This window comes from Nothoprocta perdicaria, unplaced genomic scaffold (assembly GCF_003342845.1).
Source record: "Nothoprocta perdicaria isolate Ctin4 unplaced genomic scaffold, notPer1 scaffold_169, whole genome shotgun sequence".
Taxonomy (NCBI): domain Eukaryota; kingdom Metazoa; phylum Chordata; class Aves; order Tinamiformes; family Tinamidae; genus Nothoprocta; species Nothoprocta perdicaria.
The window spans coordinates 753,704-775,825 of NW_020454860.1; the positions used below are offsets into that span (position 1 = coordinate 753,704).

General features: G+C 45.7%; 1 protein-coding gene across 1 annotated transcript in view; it reads right to left on the reverse strand.

Annotated features, from left to right (window-relative positions):
- Nucleotides 1-1,127: 1,127 nt before the first annotated feature.
- TOMM70 (translocase of outer mitochondrial membrane 70) overlaps nucleotides 1,128-22,122 on the reverse strand; it is a 23,330-nt gene continuing 2,335 nt past the window's right edge. The window contains exons 2-12 of the mRNA XM_026035882.1: nucleotides 13,038-13,211; nucleotides 11,448-11,574; nucleotides 8,576-8,685; nucleotides 7,391-7,539; nucleotides 6,177-6,384; nucleotides 5,173-5,307; nucleotides 4,272-4,379; nucleotides 3,687-3,803; nucleotides 3,242-3,339; nucleotides 2,575-2,697; nucleotides 1,128-1,626 (exon numbers count right to left, since the gene is read on the reverse strand). Coding sequence (XP_025891667.1) covers nucleotides 1,473-1,626; nucleotides 2,575-2,697; nucleotides 3,242-3,339; nucleotides 3,687-3,803; nucleotides 4,272-4,379; nucleotides 5,173-5,307; nucleotides 6,177-6,384; nucleotides 7,391-7,539; nucleotides 8,576-8,685; nucleotides 11,448-11,574; nucleotides 13,038-13,211 — 1,503 coding nt within the window. The 3' untranslated portion in view covers nucleotides 1,128-1,472. The remainder of the gene's footprint in view (nucleotides 1,627-2,574; nucleotides 2,698-3,241; nucleotides 3,340-3,686; nucleotides 3,804-4,271; nucleotides 4,380-5,172; nucleotides 5,308-6,176; nucleotides 6,385-7,390; nucleotides 7,540-8,575; nucleotides 8,686-11,447; nucleotides 11,575-13,037; nucleotides 13,212-22,122) is intronic.

Genomic DNA, 22,122 nt, shown 5'->3' on the forward strand with positions numbered 1-22,122 from the left:
TCCCCGTCCCCACCTACGAGCGAGGTGACACAGGAGASCTGGCCCATCCTGGCAGCCTCTGCAGGTGCTGCGAGAGAGCAAGGCCAAGCCCAGCCTGCAAACTGCTGCCGTCAGTGCCACAACTTGAGAGCAGGGCAGCTTCACCGCAGCTCGGTTCACTGTTTTAAAGAGATGAAATACACTAGAAAATTCAGGGTGAGTGTTACTTTTAGGATGGGAAGAAACCCAACACAGTGTACGCTGAGCTAGTCAGAGGTGTTTGCAGAAGGTTTAATCAGTCGCATCAGCCTGTGGAGAGGCCGCATGGACTGACTGGCTTCAGTACTAAAAAGACCAACTAAAAAGACCCCCGCACAGAGCCCGAGGGAGAGGAAGCTCTTTATGCTGCTACTTAATGTTTGCCAGTTAAAGACAGTGCTGGCTGCAGAGCTGTCGCTTCGCTTCTGCGGCCTTCGTCATCTTAGACAATACCCAGGTCAAGAGAGAGCAGGAAAGATTCCAGATTCCTTATCAGGAACTTCAGGCTAATTTGTGTCCTTTACCCCAGCCAGTCCTGCTACGGGCTGGCGAGGACTGAGCCAGAAGGCCGCAGCCTCCAGAGGCTGGGGCAGGGAGGCTGGAGGCTCTGCCRGCTGCTGCCTTGCAGCAAGCACGGGGGCAGCGCCCGTCGAGCGCCTCCGTCCCTGCCCGCGCGGCTCCCGCTCCTCCCCACGGCCGCCCTGCACCTTCCACACGGGGCTGCYCCCAGGGAACATGGTGGTGCCCCTGTCCCTGCCGCCGCGGCCTCCGYGCCGGCTCCTTCTGGCGCTCCAGGTCACTGGAGCCCTCTGGGGTGAGGATGCAGCCTCTCCAAGCGAACCCACTAGCTGCCACAGGGCTCTTTCTAAGTAGTTTCTATGCAGGATTGTGCATGCCTGGGAATATTTACAGGGATTCTCTCCACTGCTATTGGCTTAAAAAAAAAAAAAAAATCTATTATGAAACAGTTCTGTAAATTTTTTTTTTTTTCAATTTTGCAAAATTAAAATCAACTCTCAAGGATTAACTGCATATAAAAAAGAAACCTATTTTACAGCACTGGCTAGTATTACCTTTAAAATCATCAGGAAAAAAAAACATGCTGTAAAATTACTTGATAAAGCAAAAATCGCCCACAACATAATGACCCCAACTGAACCAATGTCAAGTTTTTATTTGCATGGCCAAAAATGTCTTCCATTTGTTCCCCTGCAACTTTATTTCCCTTAACGCGCTGTAAGGTCTTTGCTGCAGGAGGAACAAGCTGCAACACTGCATACTTCCTCGGACAACCACTCCCACAACACCTAAACATTTAACAGATGTAACAAATGACAACACCACGAACGGGAAAAAACTAAGTTCCACCATTCAGCATGGTTGGCGACAGCGTCCCTAGGGCTGGCTGAAGTGGGCAACTTCGCTTCCGCAGGTCTCCTCCTCCTCGTGTCCCTTTACAGCGTCGGTGGCTTCAGTCCGTACTTCTTTGCAACTTCTGTCTGGGCGTAGGCAGCATCGCAGAGCGAGTAGAGATGGGCCATCTCCATTTCCGATTTGGCCAGATTGATAGCTTTGTTGAACATCTCAATGGCTTTGTCCAGGTTGCCTCTGCAACGAGCCCAAGCACAGCCCAATGAGAAGAGCCAAGCAGCTGCTGCATCCCCCACCTTCTTCTTTTCCCCTCCCTACTGGACTCTGAGTATCCGCTCAAGGACTAGCRTAAGGACGCGTGATGATGAGGCACAGAGAGGGGCCCTCGGAGCAGCACCCCAAGCCAGGAGGGCTGCTGAGGGCAGCTGTTATGCAGCATTCCCCTTCCGAGCCTCCCAGGGGTGGCGTGGAACAACACCTTCTCCATGGGACACCAGGGAGACCACACAGACAGGGCCAGGACATYAGTGGGAAGTCTTCCACTCCCAACTGAAGGGACTCTCTCCCCCCTTGCAGGCAGCCGGGCACTCAAGAGGAAAAGTCCTATAGCAAAGACAAGGCCTGAAAATATGTAGACGCAGAAGAGCAGGCAAAGCTCTTTGTCACTCGCCACATTCACGTTAAACACGTGSAGCAGCCGTTGCCACAAGCCCAGCAGCCCCAAGCTCTCGCGCTGCCGCGGAGCGCGCCGTAGTCGCTGCTCTTCAGCCTAGGGCCTTGCAAGGTGCAGAGCTCMTGGGGGAGGCCACGGTTACGAGCCCAGCTCGCACTCCCAGCACCAGCGGCCAGGGCGCAGCACGGGRCGTTTAAAGGGCTATGTTGGACACGCAGGAAACCCAGCAACTACCATCAGCAAAACGTTATTTAAAACGTATGAGTATTTTCACATACACAGACACATTTGCATGAGGTCCAGTATGTATGATGGTGGGAAACATGGGAATCTGCCAGAGCACACAGCAGAAATGCACTGCTGAGAAAGGAAGGATTTCCCTGCAGGTCACAGAACAGAACTTGGGGCTTCTGCTGAGAAGATCTCGAGGCTTAAGATTCATAGAGAAATCTAAAGCACTGCTATCACTTCAAAAGTAATTTAGGACGCTTTACACAACATCTTGACATTACCTTTGCACTTCAATCGTCCCCATGGTTTCATATGCAAAGTCACACTTGTTATCAATCTCAATGGCCTTGCTTATGAGTTCTARACCTTTGTCTAAATCTTGCTTCCACTGAAGCTGAAGTAAACTGAAAGAGAAGGAGAAAACTTAGAACAAACTTCATGCATCCCCACAATCCAGCCCATGCAAGYTGAAAACTATTCCAAACAAAGGCATTAAATTCTTAATGCAGAGTAGAGAGTAGATTCAGGGCTTTTAAAAGAAGGCATATGTGAAATGCACTGTCAGGAAGYTATGTCACCAGCTTAAGGCCTCCAAAGAAAGGGAAATTCCTCTCAAGCAAACTGGTAACAGGATTTTTTTTTTCTCTGAAAGAGAAAAGTTCAGCACAGAACACTCTTCAAGCCAGACCTGAATTCAGAGTCAGATATACTTGGTGCAGATACTTGACTAGGAATGAAAACTAATGAAACTTTACTGAAACCTCAGTCTTATTTACAGTTTAGTCAAAAAAAAKGTATTTCTCCAACCTTTGTTTAACAGCACTAAGTTGTTTTCACAGAGTTGCTCTTTGTGGCTGAACTTTCAGAGCCAAACACAGAGCTAGACTCGATTCACGTCGGCGCCACGCGCCCGCCCGTGGCCCCAAGCAGCGCGAGCTCCATACGTACCCTTTATGAACGTACGTGGTGGCGTTGTCTGGCTCCAGGTCGATACATTTATCATACATTTCGTCAGCCTTGCCAAACTGCTGCTGATCAGTTAGCGCCTGCATCGGACGAGGGAAGCACACGTCAGTGGGCGCCGCGAGCACRCGCTGTGTGTCCGGCGAACTCTAATTAAAACCACATCGACGCTCTGGGATCGGCCGCCTCCCCACATCGCAGCGCGGCGCGGGCCAGCACACCAGTTACCTGAGCTTATTTGCAAACCTGATGCTCTTTAGAGGGGACAGGCTAAGCTTTAACTGCCCAGATCACCATCACAGTGCCAGCTGCGACAGGGGATCCACAAGCAATACATGTTAAACCCGTCACAGCCCCTATATCCATGATTTAAGGTAGCTCATCCAAGGATGTGCGTTATTCCAGAAYGTCTTTACAAAGAGGAACGTACTTGAGCATAGAGTGCATAGCCCTCGGCACACTTTGGAAATTTCTTTATGACCTCTTCGAAGCCCTTCATGGCTACCTGCACAGGCAGGGGATTATTTCCTGTATATGCTTGGCGATACTGTCAAAGACAGAAAAAAAAAAAGAAAAAAAAAAGAATTAAGCAAGGAAGTGTCCAGCAGTGACCCACACATATCCCCAGGACACACATGTGTCACGCCAGCTGCTTTGCAAGCTCTGGAAGTTGAGAGGCCTGTCCTGTACASTTAAGCAAAGCTCAAGTCCTTACTCCTCCTTGAGGGACGGCCTGGTGTTTCACACCATTCCAGCTGAGGCCAGTGAAGTTTTATCTGCTACCACTTGGAAAGACAAAAGACCGTCTACTTGAACCAAGCTTGAAAAACAAAGGGATGAGCCCTCACTCAAATTGAAGAAAATCTGTTGCATTAGTTCCTGCTTTATTATATATAAAAAAACCTGAGATGCTCATTCCGCTACTTTTCAGTTACCTTCAAGGAAATACTGAGAAACAAAATGTGCCTTCAAGAACATCTTTAAAGAAAGAAAACCCAGACAATCCGTTTCCTACCAGAGCGAAACATTTCTGTGCTTGAGCCAAGGCGGAATCGGGTCGCAATCGGATACATTCATCGAAATCCTCCACGGCCTCTTCGACTTGGTCGAGCAGGATTTTCAGCTAGCCAGAACGAAAGAGAATCCTATTTCTGTATTTAATCTGCGCTTCATACAAGTAAGTGATACGTGTCAATTAGCATCAGTTAACGTAGTTTCCAGTTCACATTTATCTAGCGACTCACAAAACCTGCGCCTAGAGCTCACTGACAGGGCAGCCCTGAGCTACTGGTGAACCCCGGGCTTCAGACACAAAAAGGCAACGTCCACAGGTAGGGACCGAGCGGGTTTGCATTTTAGGCCCTTGTGTCTCCACTTCTGCTCTAGCAGAGATCCCACTCGTTATGGTCAGTCTCCATAACTGTGCTCTAGTTTCTCAAGTTACTTTGCCTCACTGCAGTTAATGAATTGCGTGGGATTTAACACATTTTCGCTTTCAAAYGTCATGATTTTTTTCCTGACATTGCAGTCCTCTGCAGGAGTAAAACTTACTTTGTTATTCTCCTACTTTTCTGAAGGGTTATTTTAAAATGCCAATTTTCAAACTGCAGAAGGACTTTCATCCCCTTCAAACATCAAACACCACATTCTATCTCTGAGCATTAAGGAGATCTAACAAAGTCCTGGAGAGAGGCACTGATCTGTGGAAGTCTTCCTAAGGAAAACTTGGCACTGTCTGTACACAGCACTTTTCCTTTTTCTTCTAGCATCCTTTACATTACAAATCCGAGCTCGGAATTCCCACATTTCCAATGCAAACAGCACGGAGCGTGTCTGAGGAAAAGCGGCTCGCTCCTTTCCTTTCAGCCCATCCCGCAAGAGGCGAACGCGAGGACAAAAGCGCCGCGGTTGTTTACTTGTCCTCGGTGGTGGTAAACGTCCGCGTTCTGCGGGTCGATGTCGGCTGCCGTGTTGAAGTCCTGCGTGGAGAGCGCGGGCTGCTGCTGCTGCATGTACATGCTGCCGCGCTTGATGAGCGCGTTGGCGCGCAGCTGCGGGGAGGAAAGCGCACGAGAACGTCAGGGACACCAGCGCTGGTCCAGCACTACAGAATCACAGAATGGTTGAGGTCCGAAGGGACCTGTAGGGATCATCTTGTCCARCCCCACCCTGCTCCAGCAGGGACACCCAGAGCACGGGGCACAGGGCGGCATCCAGGCGGGTTTGGAAGATCTCCAGAGGAGGAGACTCCACAGCCTCCCTGGGCAGCCTGTGCCGGGGCTCTGTCACCCTCACAGGAAAGCAGTTCTTCCTCACATGCAGATGGAACTGCCTGGGTTGCAGTTTGCACCCAWTACCCCTTGTCCTGTCGCTGGCCACCACTAAGGTGGCCACCACCTGTCACTGACCGCCACAACTTAGCAYGCTGTGCTAACCTAAGCGGCAACTGAATTCACGCCGAGTCTAAATCGATCAGTATAAATTAGTCATCTGCRTAACTGCAAGTAAGTCAGCCTGTAGGTTCGCCAGGTTTCATAGCCAGGGAACCGTTAGGAGGCCTGTTCGCTCTGCTTACAAACACATCAACATTTTGAGCAGCAGTTCAACATGCAAGTACAACTAGTGTTTTCCCTCTTATTTATGAATTCAGATCTTCAGCTTATAGAAGCCTCTAATTGATTCCACTTCATCTATGCCTCCATTCATAAGGCTGAGCACGGCTGTCTTGGAAATACTGCCAGTGCAGCAGCAACAGCACAATTCCCCAGAAATAAAACAAGGTGATARCGGAAGGAAACAGAGCGCTGCCATTAAGGGCCTGCAAAGTTGCAAGCAGCAGCTCTGAACTTCACTGCGCGTCCACTCTTGCACTCTTACGCTTTCTTAGCCCACTCTGCATTCCAGCGCTGCCAGTCCCTACCTTCACGTTTGCGCCTTCCATGCCGATCACCTGATCGAGGTCTGGTTTGGCGGCGTTTGCGTTGCCAATGAGCAAATAGAAGGTGGCTCGTAGCAGTAACGCTTCTGCCATGTACTTCCCTTGGGCTTCAATTTCTTTTGTGCTCTCACTGATAATTTTGTCATAGTTCTCTTCTTCCATATATTGTTTTGCTCTCAAGTAGCCAGAGCTGTAAATGATGTTAGCAGAGCTGTATATACATAAGCATCCACTGAACACTCCAGTTTCAGTACAGACATATTATTTTTTATATCATAACAAACAACAGTTCTTCTATACTAAGTTGTAACATTAGCATTATAAGCAGAGTTTTGAATATTTCTGGATTAAGTCATCTGATTGAAAACAATTTAGACACAAAGTGTCCAAATTACATCTGAAAGAAAACAAAGATTTTTTTCCTCCTCAATTTAAGCTTCATTTGTCTCTTGACTTTTTTTTTCCCCTCTTCTTTAAGGCCAGCTATAATCTCTGACTTAAAAAAGGCAGGTGTGGCATCCCAGGTTGAAAAATCAAATATAAAATTTAGCAGCATGCATTTTACATGTAAAAGATTTCACAGCAAAAAAGTAAAGTACAGTCTTGTCAACTAAGTGTACTGGATTTGATCAATTACAAAACAAAAGAACCTCCGCACTCAAGTTTCTTTCAAGATTTTAAGTTTTTCTTTGTCAAAATGAACCTCTCATGCTGGTSCAATTTGATTCTGGAAAGATAAAGATGCTTTTAGCCTCAGCTGCTGTAGTTCAGTTTTCATAGCACAGACCTTTTTTCCTAGCTTGGATTTTCCCTTCCAATCCAAAGGCTGGATTTCGATCTCTTCCTCAAAAACTCTTCCTCTCATATAAAACACTCCTCTCTCCAGAAACCCTTTCAGCTTTCTCCCCATCCTCCCACCTCCCAAGTACTAGATATAAATACTCAGCATTTTCTTCCTGCTCTCACTGTCTTCCAAGGCTTAATGCACAAAAGCCGCTGCCGGTTTGGTCAGCCAGCCAGTTTTCACAAACGTTTCACTTTTTTTCCAACACTGATCTTATTTCACAGGTTTCTTTTATCACCGCGGGATTTCCTACGCGGAGCATTATAAAACAGCAGCAAGTTACGCGGAGCACAGTATCAGAACGACTGAAAACTTAATTGCAGTACCTAAAAGCTTCCAACTGTACACTCACTTTTCTTTCACTTCTGCAGCTTCTCCCTCTTTATCCTTATCTTCATCCGACTTCTCTCCCTTAAGTAAAGGCTGGGAGATGATATCATCTGTGAAAGAGCTGAAGTAGCTCTTGATGAACTGCGGGGAGGGCATCAGGGGCTCCCGGTTCTGAAAGGAACAGGCCACATACTTGAAGTCAACAGTCAATCACTCGTGAAAGAAAAGAAATTATGACTGTCCACTGATAACCGCAATGATAGCTCTGTATTTTCTGACTTGATRGTTTGCCATTCGGGGTTATTTAAGCTTCAGCTGAGAACTTAGTACCCAGTGGGAATTAAAACCACAGCTCGCTACCCCTATACTTCTGAAGTTCACATTACTGTGGTTTACTGAGGCCAATGCAAAGAAGTCTGGGTGATTCCAAGCAGAAAAGTACACGTAGGAGCAGCTATTGACAGCGCTGGAACAGAAACAGTCTGTGATCGAGTGTCACAAATGAATCTGACAACATGAAGGCCTGYGTCTCAAGAGAGAAGCAGGAAGGCTGCCGGTGAACAAAAAGATCAGACTTCCTAAGGCATCATTTCTTACATATTTTAAAACAAATCAAAAACTTTACCATTCTTATTTCCTCACTTCTTAACACTCAAGAATTCCTCTGTTAACTTACATAAAATTTCTGTTTATAAAATAAAATTTTCCTTGGGGAAAAAGCTCCCAGCCTTCCTTCTCATTGCAAGTCAGTCATCAAATATGGAACCCAAATTGCTGTGGCATTTTTGATGACCATTTCTAACCCTTCCTGTCTCCACACACGCCATGGCTAACTCAGCAAAAYGACACACCAGAACTGATGGAGCTAACTGAACATTTGGCTCACGCAAACGAGRATGCCCCTGTTGCTGTTTTAGCACACAACCCACAGCTTAAGGGGTAGCAATTGTTTTATTCAATTCAGTGAAAAGATTTTACAAGTCACAAAGAGGCTTCTTTTCCTAAAGAGGCTTCAGGAGGACTAGTAGCTGCCCCAACAGAAAACATCCCGAGCAAAGCAGGAACTTTGCCCTAAACTGCTGATGTTGATTCTTCCATTCACCAGCTGAAAAGAGTGACTTCCTTGTAACAACTGCCAAAATCAAATCTACGTTTCAACAACTAAGCAAGCAGAATTGGAACTTATCCTCAATATCACAAGTCTTACCTTATATTTCTCTTTGGCCTTTTCTTTCCCGAGCAGTTTAAGAACTTTATCAGCTAACAGCATGCTCTGCTGGTTTTGAAAGCCTTCTAAAATGCAGACTGCAGTGACATCTAGGGAACATACAAAAATTAGAAACAGCTGTGTGAGTAACTAAAGTACAAAATGCACCACTAATACAATAAGCCACTGACAAAACACACATCCCCTTCGCAGATGAAAGCCTCCATTTCCAGTTTCTGTATTTGCCACATTTTCYAAAATACAAAATATACTGGCAAAGTGATCTCCTTTCGGTAAAAGGATTTCACCAAATCTTTTTTCTTTCTTTTTTTCTTTTTCATTTTCAATCTACAACATCCTTAAGTCCATACTTCCAGTGGGGCTTTCCACAGCTTTTCTTTTGCGATCAGTCCTAATTTTCTGCTTTTGAAACTAAACTCAAATTCTGTCYGATCCCATTTCCTTTCTCAGTTTGAGAACCCTTCTCCTATAATACTACACTCTTTCTGCACACCTCTGTGCATCTGGGAAGGAGCAAATTAAGAAGAATTTCTCTATCTCACTTAAAATGCCAGCCCACATCACTTCCACTCACAGCCTGAACAATATTTTGCAGTGAGCCCTTGGGGCACCTTATCATTACTCCTTTGGGTCCTCAAACGTTGCTGAGTAATGTAACTCTACACATCAGTCTTCCCTATTTAACTTGTATTTCTGTGAAAGGGACAGGCTATATACATTAAGAAGGAAAAATCCTAGGAAAAGGCTTACCAGAAGCCTAAAATATAGTTCCCATGAAGCTACTGTGTAAGGCTAGTCACTGAACATCAGAGTTTGGATTTGAAATTCAAGCAGTTTATGGCAATGAAAAGCAGGTTTTCTATCACACGCTTCCAGTGTGGTTTCTGTAACACCAGAGACTCTTAGGTGATGATTCCTATCAAAAATGCCCCCAGCTCTGGCATGGTCAAGGTGCAGAGAAATTCCTGGGAAAAAACACCCCAGCCAGGAGCAGCAGGCAAGACGGGGGCTCCTCGCCCTCCGTTCCACATGTGCTCTATTYCGCTACGTTTGCATGAACCAGTTTTACTTTGCTTTGCCTTCCTCTACTGCACGGATGCACCTCCCTGCCTGGGACGGTTGGTGGTACAGGCAGCATCTTACTAGAAAAAAGATTTACTTAGTTCAGGAAAAAGCAGACAATATTCATGCAAATCTGACATTTTTCAGATCTGAAACAAACTGTAAGCTAAAAACAAAGGGCAGGTTGAAAACAATGGCTAAAAACAGTGCTGCCAGCATCATGAAGAAGCAACGTCTAAAAACAATCGTGCCGTTGCAGAGACCCAGGATCTTTCCTGTGGCTCTGCTCATCTCGCAGTTTATCAGAGCTACCCAAGCTCTAGATTTTGCTGCGGGGCTCCGGAAGCAGCTGCTCCGCAGCAAGTCCTTGGCAGACTCAGCAAATGTTCTGCAGATTTTTCTGAAGCCGCTGGGCAGTTGCGAGGGGYTCGATCCAGTGGCCTAAGTGCCTTCTAGTGCCTGTTCTCCTCCAGGACAGAAAGGCAACTTGCCATTGCAGAGAAGAGGGGGAAAAAACAAATACAGCACCAGCACCACCAGGCAGAGCACGCGTTTTCCTCACTGTATTCATCTTCYGATCTAGCAGATCTAGTTCTTAGCTGTTATACATCATAAAACTAATTTAGTTTTCTTAATAGCTACATTCTCGAGCTACCAGAACACCTTTTGGTTTTCTTTCCTTGTTTGATAACACTGGAACAGCAGAAAACTTTTGCCTTTCCATCTTGCTTCAGCAGGGATAATTTCACTCCCTGCAATTTAAATGAGTATTTTCAAAGCAACATCTAGTTCAGAGCTATCTTCAGACAACACACCTGACCTCTAATTATCCTTAACTTTGATGGCGTCTCAGTTACGTCTTCCTGACAGTTCACAGTGTGTTGATGATGCAAAACTGGGAGGAGTGGCCGTAGCTGGAGCAGGCCCAGTGCTGGGCGCCCCAGTACAAGAGGGACTCAGAGCTCCTGGAGAGAGTCCAGCTTAGGGCTATAAAGGCCATTAGGGGCCTGCAGCACCTCCTGCTCTGAGGACAGGTTGAGATGGACAGACCTGTTCAGCCTGCAGAGGAGAAGGCTGAGAGGGGAYCTTAGCAGCCTGTGTGAATCATGAGGACAGAGCCATGCTGTTTTCAGTGGGGCCCAGTGAGAGCACAAGAGGCAACAGCCACAAACTGCAACCCAGGCAGTTCCACCTCCGTGCGAGGAAGAACTTCTTTACTGTGAGAGTGCCAGACRCCTGGCACAGGCTGCCCAGGGAGGYTGAGGAATCTCCTTCTCTGGAGATCTTCCAGACCCATCTGGATGCCACCCTGTGCCCGGGGCGTCCCTGCTGGAGCAGGGGGGTTGGACTAGATGATCTCTAGAGGTTCCTTCCAACCTCAGCCATCCTGTGATTCTGTGTTTTGATAACATTTACAAGGATTTGATACAGGAGGTTCTGCCAAATATATGATGTTAATATATAATTAAAAATCTGTTTCAAATATCATTGTTCTTATACTACACAGAAATACTACTGAAGCTGTTTTTGCTTTAATACGTGCCCAATGAAACCTGCAGAAACACCTTAGTTCCTAGAGAAGTTATTTCTCTGCAACAGAAAATAGAAGTTTTCTTCTTAGAGCAGAAGGAAACACACTTGCAGTAGCTGTGAGTGTTTTTCTCTACATGATGGGGTATTACTGTAGTCACAGAAGGAAAACAAAACAACAAGAAAAGACAATCCTGTTTTCCTGTTTCCACAGTGCCCAAGTTCCCCTTCAAGTACAAACACCCCAAGAGGGACTCACCTTCTAAACACTCCTTCTTATTGTCTAGCTTCTCGTGAGCCTTTGCCCGTCTGAAGAGAGCTTTGATGTACTTGGGGTTAAGCTCAACAGCCTTTGTGCAGTCGTCCGCCACTTCCGTCCACTTTTGCTGCRGGCAGAAGAGGAGGAGCGTGAAGGGGACACCGCTGGCCGCGCCGCACCGTGCCATACGGGCTGCTGCTGCYGCTGCCGCTGCCAGCCCCGCCGCCCTCCCAGCAGCAGCTGCAGCTCCCAGCGCTCTGGTGCTCCCTGTGCGGGGCTGTTTCCGCGAGTTCCTTGGTCAGACCCCGCCAGCCACCACTGGAAGGCACCTGTCCCAGGATGGCCACCTAGCAGAACGCCAATCCCAACAGAAAATGGAACCCGAGCAGTTGCACAAAGCACGCGGAAGACAACAACGAGCAGATGCAGGAGGTGACGGTGGGACTGAAGGACTGGCACACAACAGAAGGAGAAACAAGATGCAAGTATAACAAAAAACAACACTCAAGATTAGCCAAGGGCTAAAATACAATGTTATTTAGTTTACTATTTTTGTTTGAGTTCACAACACTATATACTTCGAAGGGATGATACATGGCGATATTTAGTTCGCTAGTTCAAAGGGTATTTCATTCCCTACAGTGTACACTTCAAAGGGATGGCAGATGAATATGCAGGAATAGAGTTGATCTCTAGGCTACATAAAATTTAGGCTACACAGAAATTAAGCATAAAAAATGTCTTTTCTAATAACTGAAAGACAGGAACTGGATACAGTTCTTAGGCATTCATTATTCATAAAATGGTATAATTAAGTCATAATCATATATAATTGCATAATACATTTTATATATACTCATATATAAGTATATATAGTATATACTCATATATATATACTCATAATTAGTATTACAAGTTTTTTTTTTTTTTTTTTTTTATTTAGGCAAGAACTCTTTCATCCCCCTCTAACTCTGCAGGCTAAATTGTTCTATGCATCCAGCCTCTCACTTGATACTTCAGACCACACCAAGCTGCTTCTCAATTCTTTTACATAGCTTTCCAATTTGGCCCCATAAATTTGTTGCTAACATAATAAAACACACTAATCCATTTCTAAAACAAAGATCAGGTACACATAGCTAATAACTAAGTGCTTCCACTTATGCAAAATTCTGGGGTTGGGCTTTTATAAGTTGTAGGTTTTTCTTTTACTAGCTTTTGAAGTAGCACCACCAAAATACGTAACTTTCATATAGCTGCAACACACTAGTAGAGAAAAGCAAAAGTAATAGGTTTACAAGAAGGTTGTGCCATAGGATAACAAATAAACATCTTGCCTTAAAAGAAAGGGCCGAGACAYACACATAAAAATTACACAGGACAGACTGACATGAGTTAACAGAAAATAATTTCAAAYGCACATGGAAAAAAGGATGATGATGAGCTAATGAAAAATTAAAAGCTGCAAGCAATGGCATCCTGCTTTAAAGGCAGCAGATATCACTTATCTGCRAATCACCAGTGGACAAAAATGTCAACATACATAATGTGCAATGTAACTTTGTACAATAAACATGATTTATTTCTTACCAGTTGCTCATAGGCAGCAGCTCTATTCTGATAGAAGGTAGAAAGATCGAGGTTTTTCTCAGGGGGGCACAGGCTGATAGCCTCAGTGTAACACTGAATGGCTTGCTCATACTTTCCTGCTTTAAAGTATTTGTTTCCCTTGTTCTTGGCAGCTTGAGCTCTATCAAGGGGGCTCTGAAAAAGAAAAGTCATCAGTCAGTTCACATAAGAAAAGCTTCATAGCCAGCAAAGAGCACACATAATGGCTTATCTTCAAAGATRTAAGAGGGATCCGAGCACTAAACTCTAGCCTGGACTTCTGAAAACCTCCCTCCTTCCTATTTTTGGAAGGATGCAACAGATTTCTCTTTTGCAGGTATACAAGACAGCAGAGCAGCTTTTAAACCAATTCCCCACACTGGCATCTAACAGCGCAGCCAATACTCTTTAGAAAGCTAGGGAGGTTTTGATGTGACAAGCGGTGATCGGAAGAAGCAGACACRAAGTGTGAAAGCAACAGAGCCTTCAGAACAGTTCAAATGGGCAAGGTTTCCAGCTGAAACGAATGCAGCCTGGCAGACCCAAGTTGATCCAGCAGGATAGGAAAAATAAGTGGAAAACACTCCGTGAAACGATGAGCAAAAGCTGCTGGAGARGAAACCCAGAGTTTTGCCCTCTGCACACTAGATTGTTACTGGCTCTTCTGCAGCTTCACATGAGCTGCTGAGCCGCCCCAGGCTGAGGGAAAGTGYGGGGCGGCCACAGGCTGCCCTTGGGAGGAGACACTGCACGATTCGGCCCCCCGGCTTCACCAAGCAGCGCTCTAGCTCTGCCCTTGCCCGCTGGCTGGCGGCGTTCCCGCACCAACGCACTCGCAACCTCCACCCTTACCCAGCAGTCAGCAAACACCCATTAGAAGCTTATAAGGACTCAGATGTAAAAAGACCTTCTCCAACCGAGCTGTGGCACACACTGAGTAAACACACAGCTGCAGAAGATACTAAGAAAAGATGCCCTGAAGACGACGCAGGATTACCAACCATGCCTCAGCTGTTCCTCCTTTCTAGTCCAGCTTCAGCACCCACGTGGCCAGCTTGCAGCTCGTGTGCCAGACCCCAGTGTGAACAGAGGCATGAGCATCCGGGCCACTCTTCCACCCTCTGAGTAGGGGAAGAGCAAAGAGCGAGCTGCAGGATTCCCTGCCCTTCACCCGTTGAATCACATACACCAAAAAGAGCACCTAGGATTTGCTGGCAGTTTTAAGTGCTGCCCTGCAACCACATTTTTCTTTCCTGTCCTCCCTCACCCACCACTAGCGTCACAAACTCTGCTCCGATCGCCGTGAGAGAAACTCAGAAGCATCTTCCCATTTTGCCAGCCTTTCGCCCTTCCCAATGCCTGCTCTGTTCAAGCCTCATGCCACTCTGATGACTTTTAAGCCTCAAAATAGCTTCTTACAATTGAAAACCTGGAGGTGGGGGCAGTGGYGGCAGCACAGCTCCTTGGTTTAAGGCTTGGTTTCCAACCACGGCACGAGTGAATCAGCCGACGGGTGCCAGCCTCAGCTGCTGCACAAAAACAAGCRTCCAAAGAGAAACACCCCAGAGGCACTCTCCTAAGCAGAGGCTTCCCAGGGAAGCTGTATAAGGGAGGGAATTCTTAAATACTCCTCTTGGCAGAAAAGCTCTTCTCTCATCGCTTGGTCTACTCGACACCAATCCCCATCTTTGATACTCATAGAGCACAGTCATATGTGTCTTTTGTTAGGGTTTTGTTTCTCATGATTTAAGCTCAGATTGATTAGAGATGATTAGCATCACCTTTCCTCCTACACTGTATGCAACTCAATGGATACACAAACCCGAAGCAGAGTGCACACGTATTTATGGCAAGCCAAGGAGCTATATGTTTGCTAAGCTGTTAATTTAAAACGTAGCACAAGTCTGAAAGGAAAGTTCTATTAACTTTAAATATGTTCTAAATTYGGCTCCCAGAACAGCAACTCTTACTGGTCTCTAACTAATACACACAGTAGTCAGAAATTATATTACAGAAAAATCAGCTTGGATTTTTCCTCTGGGAATTCTACAGCAAACAACAACAGAAATTTCTTTGCAAGCAGGTTACAAAATTCAGTGGTGTTCCAAGTTACTCCCTACCCAAAAAGGGAGCACACAGCACGAGAGGCAAGGCACACATTCAGACATGTCCTCCCAGCACCAAAATCATTTAAATACACCAGGCTTTAGGTTTCCATTACAAACAGAGGGAAAAAGAAGMATCAACGAAAGCTATGCTGAGGAGCACGTGTGCATTTGTTCCCTACCTCACCAGCACAGCCAATTAATTTCATTTAGTCCCACAGCTGTTTCAGGCTGGCCAGAGGGCCCGCTCCCACCCACGCACTTTGAAGCCCTGCTTAGAGAGCACATCTAGTCATCATAGAGCCAAGGCCACAGCAATATTCACAGGAAAGAAAATCCATAGGTTGTTTGCTGGGGTGCACAGGACTCCTCCCCTTCCGAGTGCTTCTCTCAACAGCCTGAGGCACACAGCCATGCTGCTCCTCCACTTGCACAGAATGCAACTGTTCTGAAAGGTGGACGTCTTAAAAGTGAAGCTCTGGATAAAAAAACCCTATTTTGATAAAGAGAAAAAAAGTTTAGCGTTGCATATCCATTCAAGGGAGAGTACCACCCAGGGTGTCTAGAAATTGTAGGTTAAACTAGCAACTAAATATTTGGGCTGCGCCTTCAGGTTTGAATGCTTGGAAAACACAGTGCCAGTCTTAAACTCAACTCTCTTTTCTAAATACTGATGAGATTCATTTTCTTAGCTTTTCTAAGCTMAGAAATTTTTCTATAGGAGGAAAAAAAATCCTGGAAAATGGCGCTTTTATTTATGTATCTGATGTAAAAAAAAAATCATTGATAGTCTTGGAACAAAAAGCTGCTCAGACATGCACTCTCCACCCCCAAAAAATACAGCTTTTATTTTAGTTTGACAAAACTTAGTAATATTTATAACTAAAAACTTTAAGAAAAGCGTAAGAAAATCTGCTTCTAAATTCATATTAAATAATCGTGGTATATCCTGCTGAAGTCAAAAGCATTAAAGAGCTAAACTTGCCTGTTTCATTTTCTTTGCAGGCAGAGGTGTGTGCATATTTTTAAAGGTATTAAAGAACTCGTGTTACATTAACCATTGAAATCTTTTCATCACACCATAAACAAGAAAACTAAAATAATTCTTAATATACAATCAGCTTTTGAAAGAGTTGTATTAAGTCTCAGATTTATCCCTGACCTATTTTTTGCATTTTTTGAGCTTGTTTTGCTCTGGAAGATGTTCTCAAATAAGAAACAGACTTATTATCCAAGGCAAGTTCATGGAGCTTAGGCAGAACTACTCCAACAAAAGAGCCTTTTTTCCCCCATTTCCCTGCAGCTGTAATAATTCTAGACATTATTTACCACCAGGCTGAAAACATTTTCAGACAAAAAATGCCATTTATACTTTTAAAAGTAACAGTCCCCACAACACTCTGCTTACGTGACCCACTGCAGGTGTGGGCAGGTGCCACAGCAACAGGCAACGTGTTGTACCAGGCAGGCATATTTTGACTCTGTGGCAAAGGAGCTAACAGAGCAAGGACCCCTCGCATGTCGTTTGTCAACTCTTGGTCAGAAAACCAGAGTAATAAGCAATAAAACAAAGTCCGTAAGTAATTGTGTGCACATGCAGCACGTACAAATACAGCACTAAGCCATGCCAGTCGTTCCTCTGAAAACTTCAACAAGAAAGGAGAGCCGTTCTCTCCTTGCTTGGCTTTGGATAAGTTCTGACAAGCATAAAAACCCAAGCAGTGAAGAGTTTTTATTTAGCTGCAGGCTGGCACTCCACCGACAGCCTAGTTTAGTTTTCCTTGTTAAAGGCGTAAAGGACTACAGTGAGCGTTTTAGCAAAACGCAACTTTACTCTGTTCCTTACAGTTGAGGTTTCCTTCTGTTCTCAGTCTAGCAAAAAGGGAGCTTCATTTCACACACACCAAAGGGAACAGCAACAGGCCACAACAGGTATCCTACCCAAAGCCAGGGGAGAGACCTGCAGGACGTGAGGATTTTTGAGCTGGAACTCGCACACTGGACCCTGGGACATACCAGCAAGGCAGGAATTGCCCTCGTATTTTCATCCCACAGTCACGGACAGCCCTGCCCCTGAAGCCAACACAGTCAGAAGAGCCTCCTGTGAAAGGTCTGCTCTGCACAGTCACTTCCATAAGGGAGTCTGGGATCCTGCCACAGCCATTTGGGAACAAGCAGTTGCTGAAAAACACCTTTTCATTGTATTTTCATGCTCAAAAGGGATATTTTAAATGTTTTGTCACAACCTAATTCATGCTAACAAATTAAGAGTCCGTTTCCTCCAGACACAAATGCTTTTGCTGCATTAAGCTCGCTCAGAACAAACCAGTATGTGCTAAAAAGCCCCTATCACCAAGAGTCTTTCGTGCTTTACAACTCGCACAGATGCCATCACTAACTAACATTTTTTTAACACTTTCTGGGTTCACACTTTTTGCTAGACTTGCGCCCAGCTGTGGCCCCAGCACAAATGTCTGACAGTCATGCCAAAACCAAATACACTGTTTTCCATTATGGCCAAAATCTATTATAGCCAAAAGCAACACTTTTTTCGGACACAAATTGTAGTTTACTTAGCTGCTTAGCACATGTTCATGACACCCACTGTTCGGAAGCCTCTGCAACATTCATGCTGCTGAATACTCAAGAGGCTCCTTAAGGTAAGAATACATGTGTTTTTCCTATCTTAAAGGAGCTGTTTGAATTTGAATACAACTCACAAGTTATCTGCAGTTACGGCAAAAAACATCTCAGTATTTGGGCTGTTTTAAGCAACTGTTCACTAGCAATTGTTRAAACCCGTCAAGTCAAAGGACACTCGTGTTTTGGAGCAGCACTTGGTTATCTATTAAACAAGGAGATTCCTAACTATCTGAAGAGCAGACAGCACAGATAATAGCTGTTACCTGTTACTTTAACCTCCACAGATCTACTTGCCTCACAAGATACTCAGAAACCGCATGTGAACAACAGCTGCTGAACAGCATCAGAGGGACAAYTGCAGGAGCAGAGCTCAATAACCTCCAGCAAAGCCAATGTGCTTAAACCAGCAGCTTAAGCAGCCCTTTGTTTTGAGGGACATTGTTCTTCAAAGCAGAATGAGGAATTCGCTGCCACCCGTGATGCCAGTGAGTAACAGCAGGAACGTGAGCAGCAAAGTGGGATTCTTTTTGGCTAACAAGGATTTGCAGGAGCCCTTGCCTGACAAAGGATATCCAGGGCAGGGGCTACTGCTTCTGCCATCTATTGCAATGTCAGCTGGCAAAAGATGCCCTGTCCTGGACCTTCCTCTCCCCACAACAAAGCTAAGAGACTCTCTTGACCAGAGCAGCCACCACTAGAAAAGAGTGGAGATTTTTTATCYCTATAGTTCAATTTATTTGGTACTAACATGCATTTCACCAGTGTTATCTCAGACCTATACTGAAAGGTATTATCTAAGTGTAAATCATTKTAAGATGCTACTTAGCACTGAAACCACTTATGAGAGAGAAAAGGGGGGTTCCACATGAACTTAAGATGAAAATTCAAATGGCAAATAAGGCCATGTAATGGTTAGAAAAAAATGAGCTCAAGTTTACAGTAGCATTTATGTTCTCCAACATCACCTTCTTGCAAATGGGTTATGAATGACGCCCACGAAGAGGGAAGCTGCACATGAGCTGCTAAGGCTCTAACAATTACTGGACTGATATCACACATGCTTAGGGCTTTTCTACATCTGTGCACTGCAGCTGRCACAAACCACAGTTCATTTACAGTGGGGCAACAGATTTATTAGGCAACAGGTGCCCGATAGAGGAAAAATGACTTTTACGGATTTGAGTCAGATTAATTAATCACAAACATTAACACAGGCACACCTAGACAAAAGGTTGTATTTCCTTCTCACAGGGATCTGGTGGCAGAGCACTGGGATGGGCAGCGCTCAGCGAGCTAAAACAACTCCTGGAAGAAAGCCAAGCCGGTTGGCTGCTGAGCCTGGTAGAAACCATTGTGCAGACCAAGGCACCGGGCCACTGGCACCACCTCTGCACCCAAGTGAGCAAACTGAGCCCGGAGGGAAACATCAGATATCAGACCGTGACAGAGCCAGGGTGCTTCAGCTGCACTGCATTAGGCCACGCGGCCGACCAGCAGCTCGAGACCCTCTGCTCGGTGTTTCCCGGCACACTGCAAACCTGGAGTTYGCCTCGGAACCTGCCCAAAGAGTTCACAGGCAAGATCTGGACTACCAAACCACTACAGGAATGATTTCAACTTAAGAGAGGAGTTAAAAAAGAAAAACAAACAAACAAACAAAAACAACAGAAGCAACCAATGCATTATCTCACTAACAAATATTTCCTCCTATCAGACAAGGAGGGTATAAATACACTAGCAAACTACCATGGAGTAAGTAAAAAGCACAAACCAAGGTGGTATCACATCCTACTTGGTAACTACTGCATATAACAGCGGAAGTGTAGATGGGACATGACCTTGAAGGACCCTGGGAAACCTGCAGGCTCCATTACTGCTCCAAAACACCCATATGATATGCAGGGGAATAAACAAGAAGGATTCATGGATGTGCGTGCAGCTGCAGGGCCACGGTCTCACTGCAGCGATGGAGCCCCAGGGGGACAGCTCGCAGGACTGGAGTGCTCTCCTAGAGGGCTCTGCGCTTCTTAGGAAAGACGGACTGGAAGGCGAGGCAGGGAGCGGCTCTTCATGCGGAAGAGCAACTGGAACATCTGCCTGAGAGTGAGCTGAGAGCTTGCGGGTGAGGATTAAAGSGGAGATCGTCCCCTTTAACATAGGAGACACTGTCGTGGGTGTTCACTACAGGCCACCTGAGGAAGAAGAGGAAGCGGGTGAGGCTGGAAGTAGCTGCACAGTAGCAGTTCCCTGCTCCCCTGAGGGGCTGCGCTCACAGCASAGCTGTCTCAGAAGCAGTTCAGCTTTTCCCAATACGGCAGCTACACAAAGGGCTCCTGCCAGCACAACGCCAGGGACAGATTGTGCTCTTGGYCACAGCACCTGTACCTGCAGATTCATCCGGCAGACTGAGCCTCGGGAAAAACAGCATGTTTCAGCAGCAGGTAAAACTCAAGTCTGAACTGCAGGCAAATCAGCAAGATGCCTGAATAAAGAACAAGGAAGGTTTTAGACTCTAGACATTTTCAGATGTCTGGAGAACAAACAAGCAGAAAATTCAAGGTGGTCACTTCAGAATTGCAAAACAACATCAAATGCACCCAGAAGTTGACTCCATGAAATACATACATGCACACACACAAAAAAAGCATCTCAGTTCTGGTTTACATATATGATTAAAACAACAGTCACCACACACACACAGAGCTGCTGGTAGCCCATTCTTTGTTGATCTGCATGTTTTCTAATAGACTTCCCATTTGTGTTTAAACTTGGGCACATTTCAAATACAAACCTACAGAGATGAAGAGACAGTGATTCATTTTAGAGATACAAAAATAAAATATTACATTGATAAAACAAAACAGAGCTAACAAACAAAAAACAAATAACACATCAGACGACACATCAGTGTATAAGAAAGGCAGACCAATACAAGGCAGGTACCAAAAATTAAAATACCTGCAAAGATTGTATTTTGAGTCAGGGGTTACAAGACATCAATAATATACATAACTGAACAGAATCTTTGTGAAAACAAGAAAACCACATGACAATATCTCTTTGGATAWGAGAAACTGGGAAGCAATCCTCCCTCCCAGTACAAACAGCACAACTGACCAATCTTGTACAGCTTTCCCAAGTTATACAGCATGCAGAATGTCTGGACCATATCATTCATCTCCGTACTTCTTCTTAGAGACATATAACCTGACAGCATTCTCTTTCGTGCAACAATCTGAAATACCCAGACATTTTAACATGTTTGAATTCAGCGCAATATTAAAAGCCATCTCCTGCTTCGCATACAACTACAGTAGGCTGCAAACGACCACAGCTGCTCCCCTAACAGCAACCCCTGCCACGTGAGCACCTGCCCCCAGATGCAGCCGGGTTGGTTACTGCTGCTGGTTGCRCTCCAGCCAGGTCCGAGGGGTCTGTGGAAGCTCCAGATCCCCTCGCCCTCCATGTGCTTCTGCTGCCGGCCACCCACTCCCTTGTGGGACGTTCAACTTCACCACTGAAATGATTAAGGTTAAAAACTGCCTTTTCCTATCTCGCTTTTTTTTCTCTTCTTTTTCCTTCAGATCACCTCAGAGAGACAACATAAGGGCAATACGGCTGGTACGCTGGCCATAGCATAGGAGAGGAGAAAACACAGTAGTATCTCAATAGAACCTGTCACCAGAATCAGCATATTTTAAAGTTACCTCTAGGATGCCAAGGTGAACTGCCAAAAAGCTCACCTCAACATGGAGCTGCACACAAAACCTGCACGTGRAGGACAACAGCAGCAGCAGGGAAACAAAGTTTCAGACAATAAAAGACACCAACTTGGTTCCTCACCCCATCCGTTTGCCACATCTATAACTTGGAAGGCACTTGCCAATTGCAACAATGCCCCAACAACACAATGCGCCTGTCAGCACATCGGCACCAGCCTCTCAGAAGCGTTTTCATACCTACACGCACAGAAAAGAATCAAGGGCTCGATTTTAACTTGGTTTTACCCCATTTTGCTCCTCCTTCTGCAGAGGTAGTTTAATGTGAAAATTCTCAGGACACTTACATGCAATGGGACAAAAGCGCGCTCAGAGAGCACAGCCATTAAATAAACTCTGAAGTCGYAGTTACTTTAACCCGATGGTCATGGTATCCCCACAGAAACTGATTTTAAAAGTCTGGGCAGACACAGGAGAAGCAGGAATCACCTCGGGCTCTCCCCGGGCACCTCCGGGTGCCGAGGCTCGCGGCCGTTACGCGGCTCGGGCACGAGCGCGCCCGGCCCCCGCCCTTCGCCCCGCGCTGCTCCCGGCGCCCCG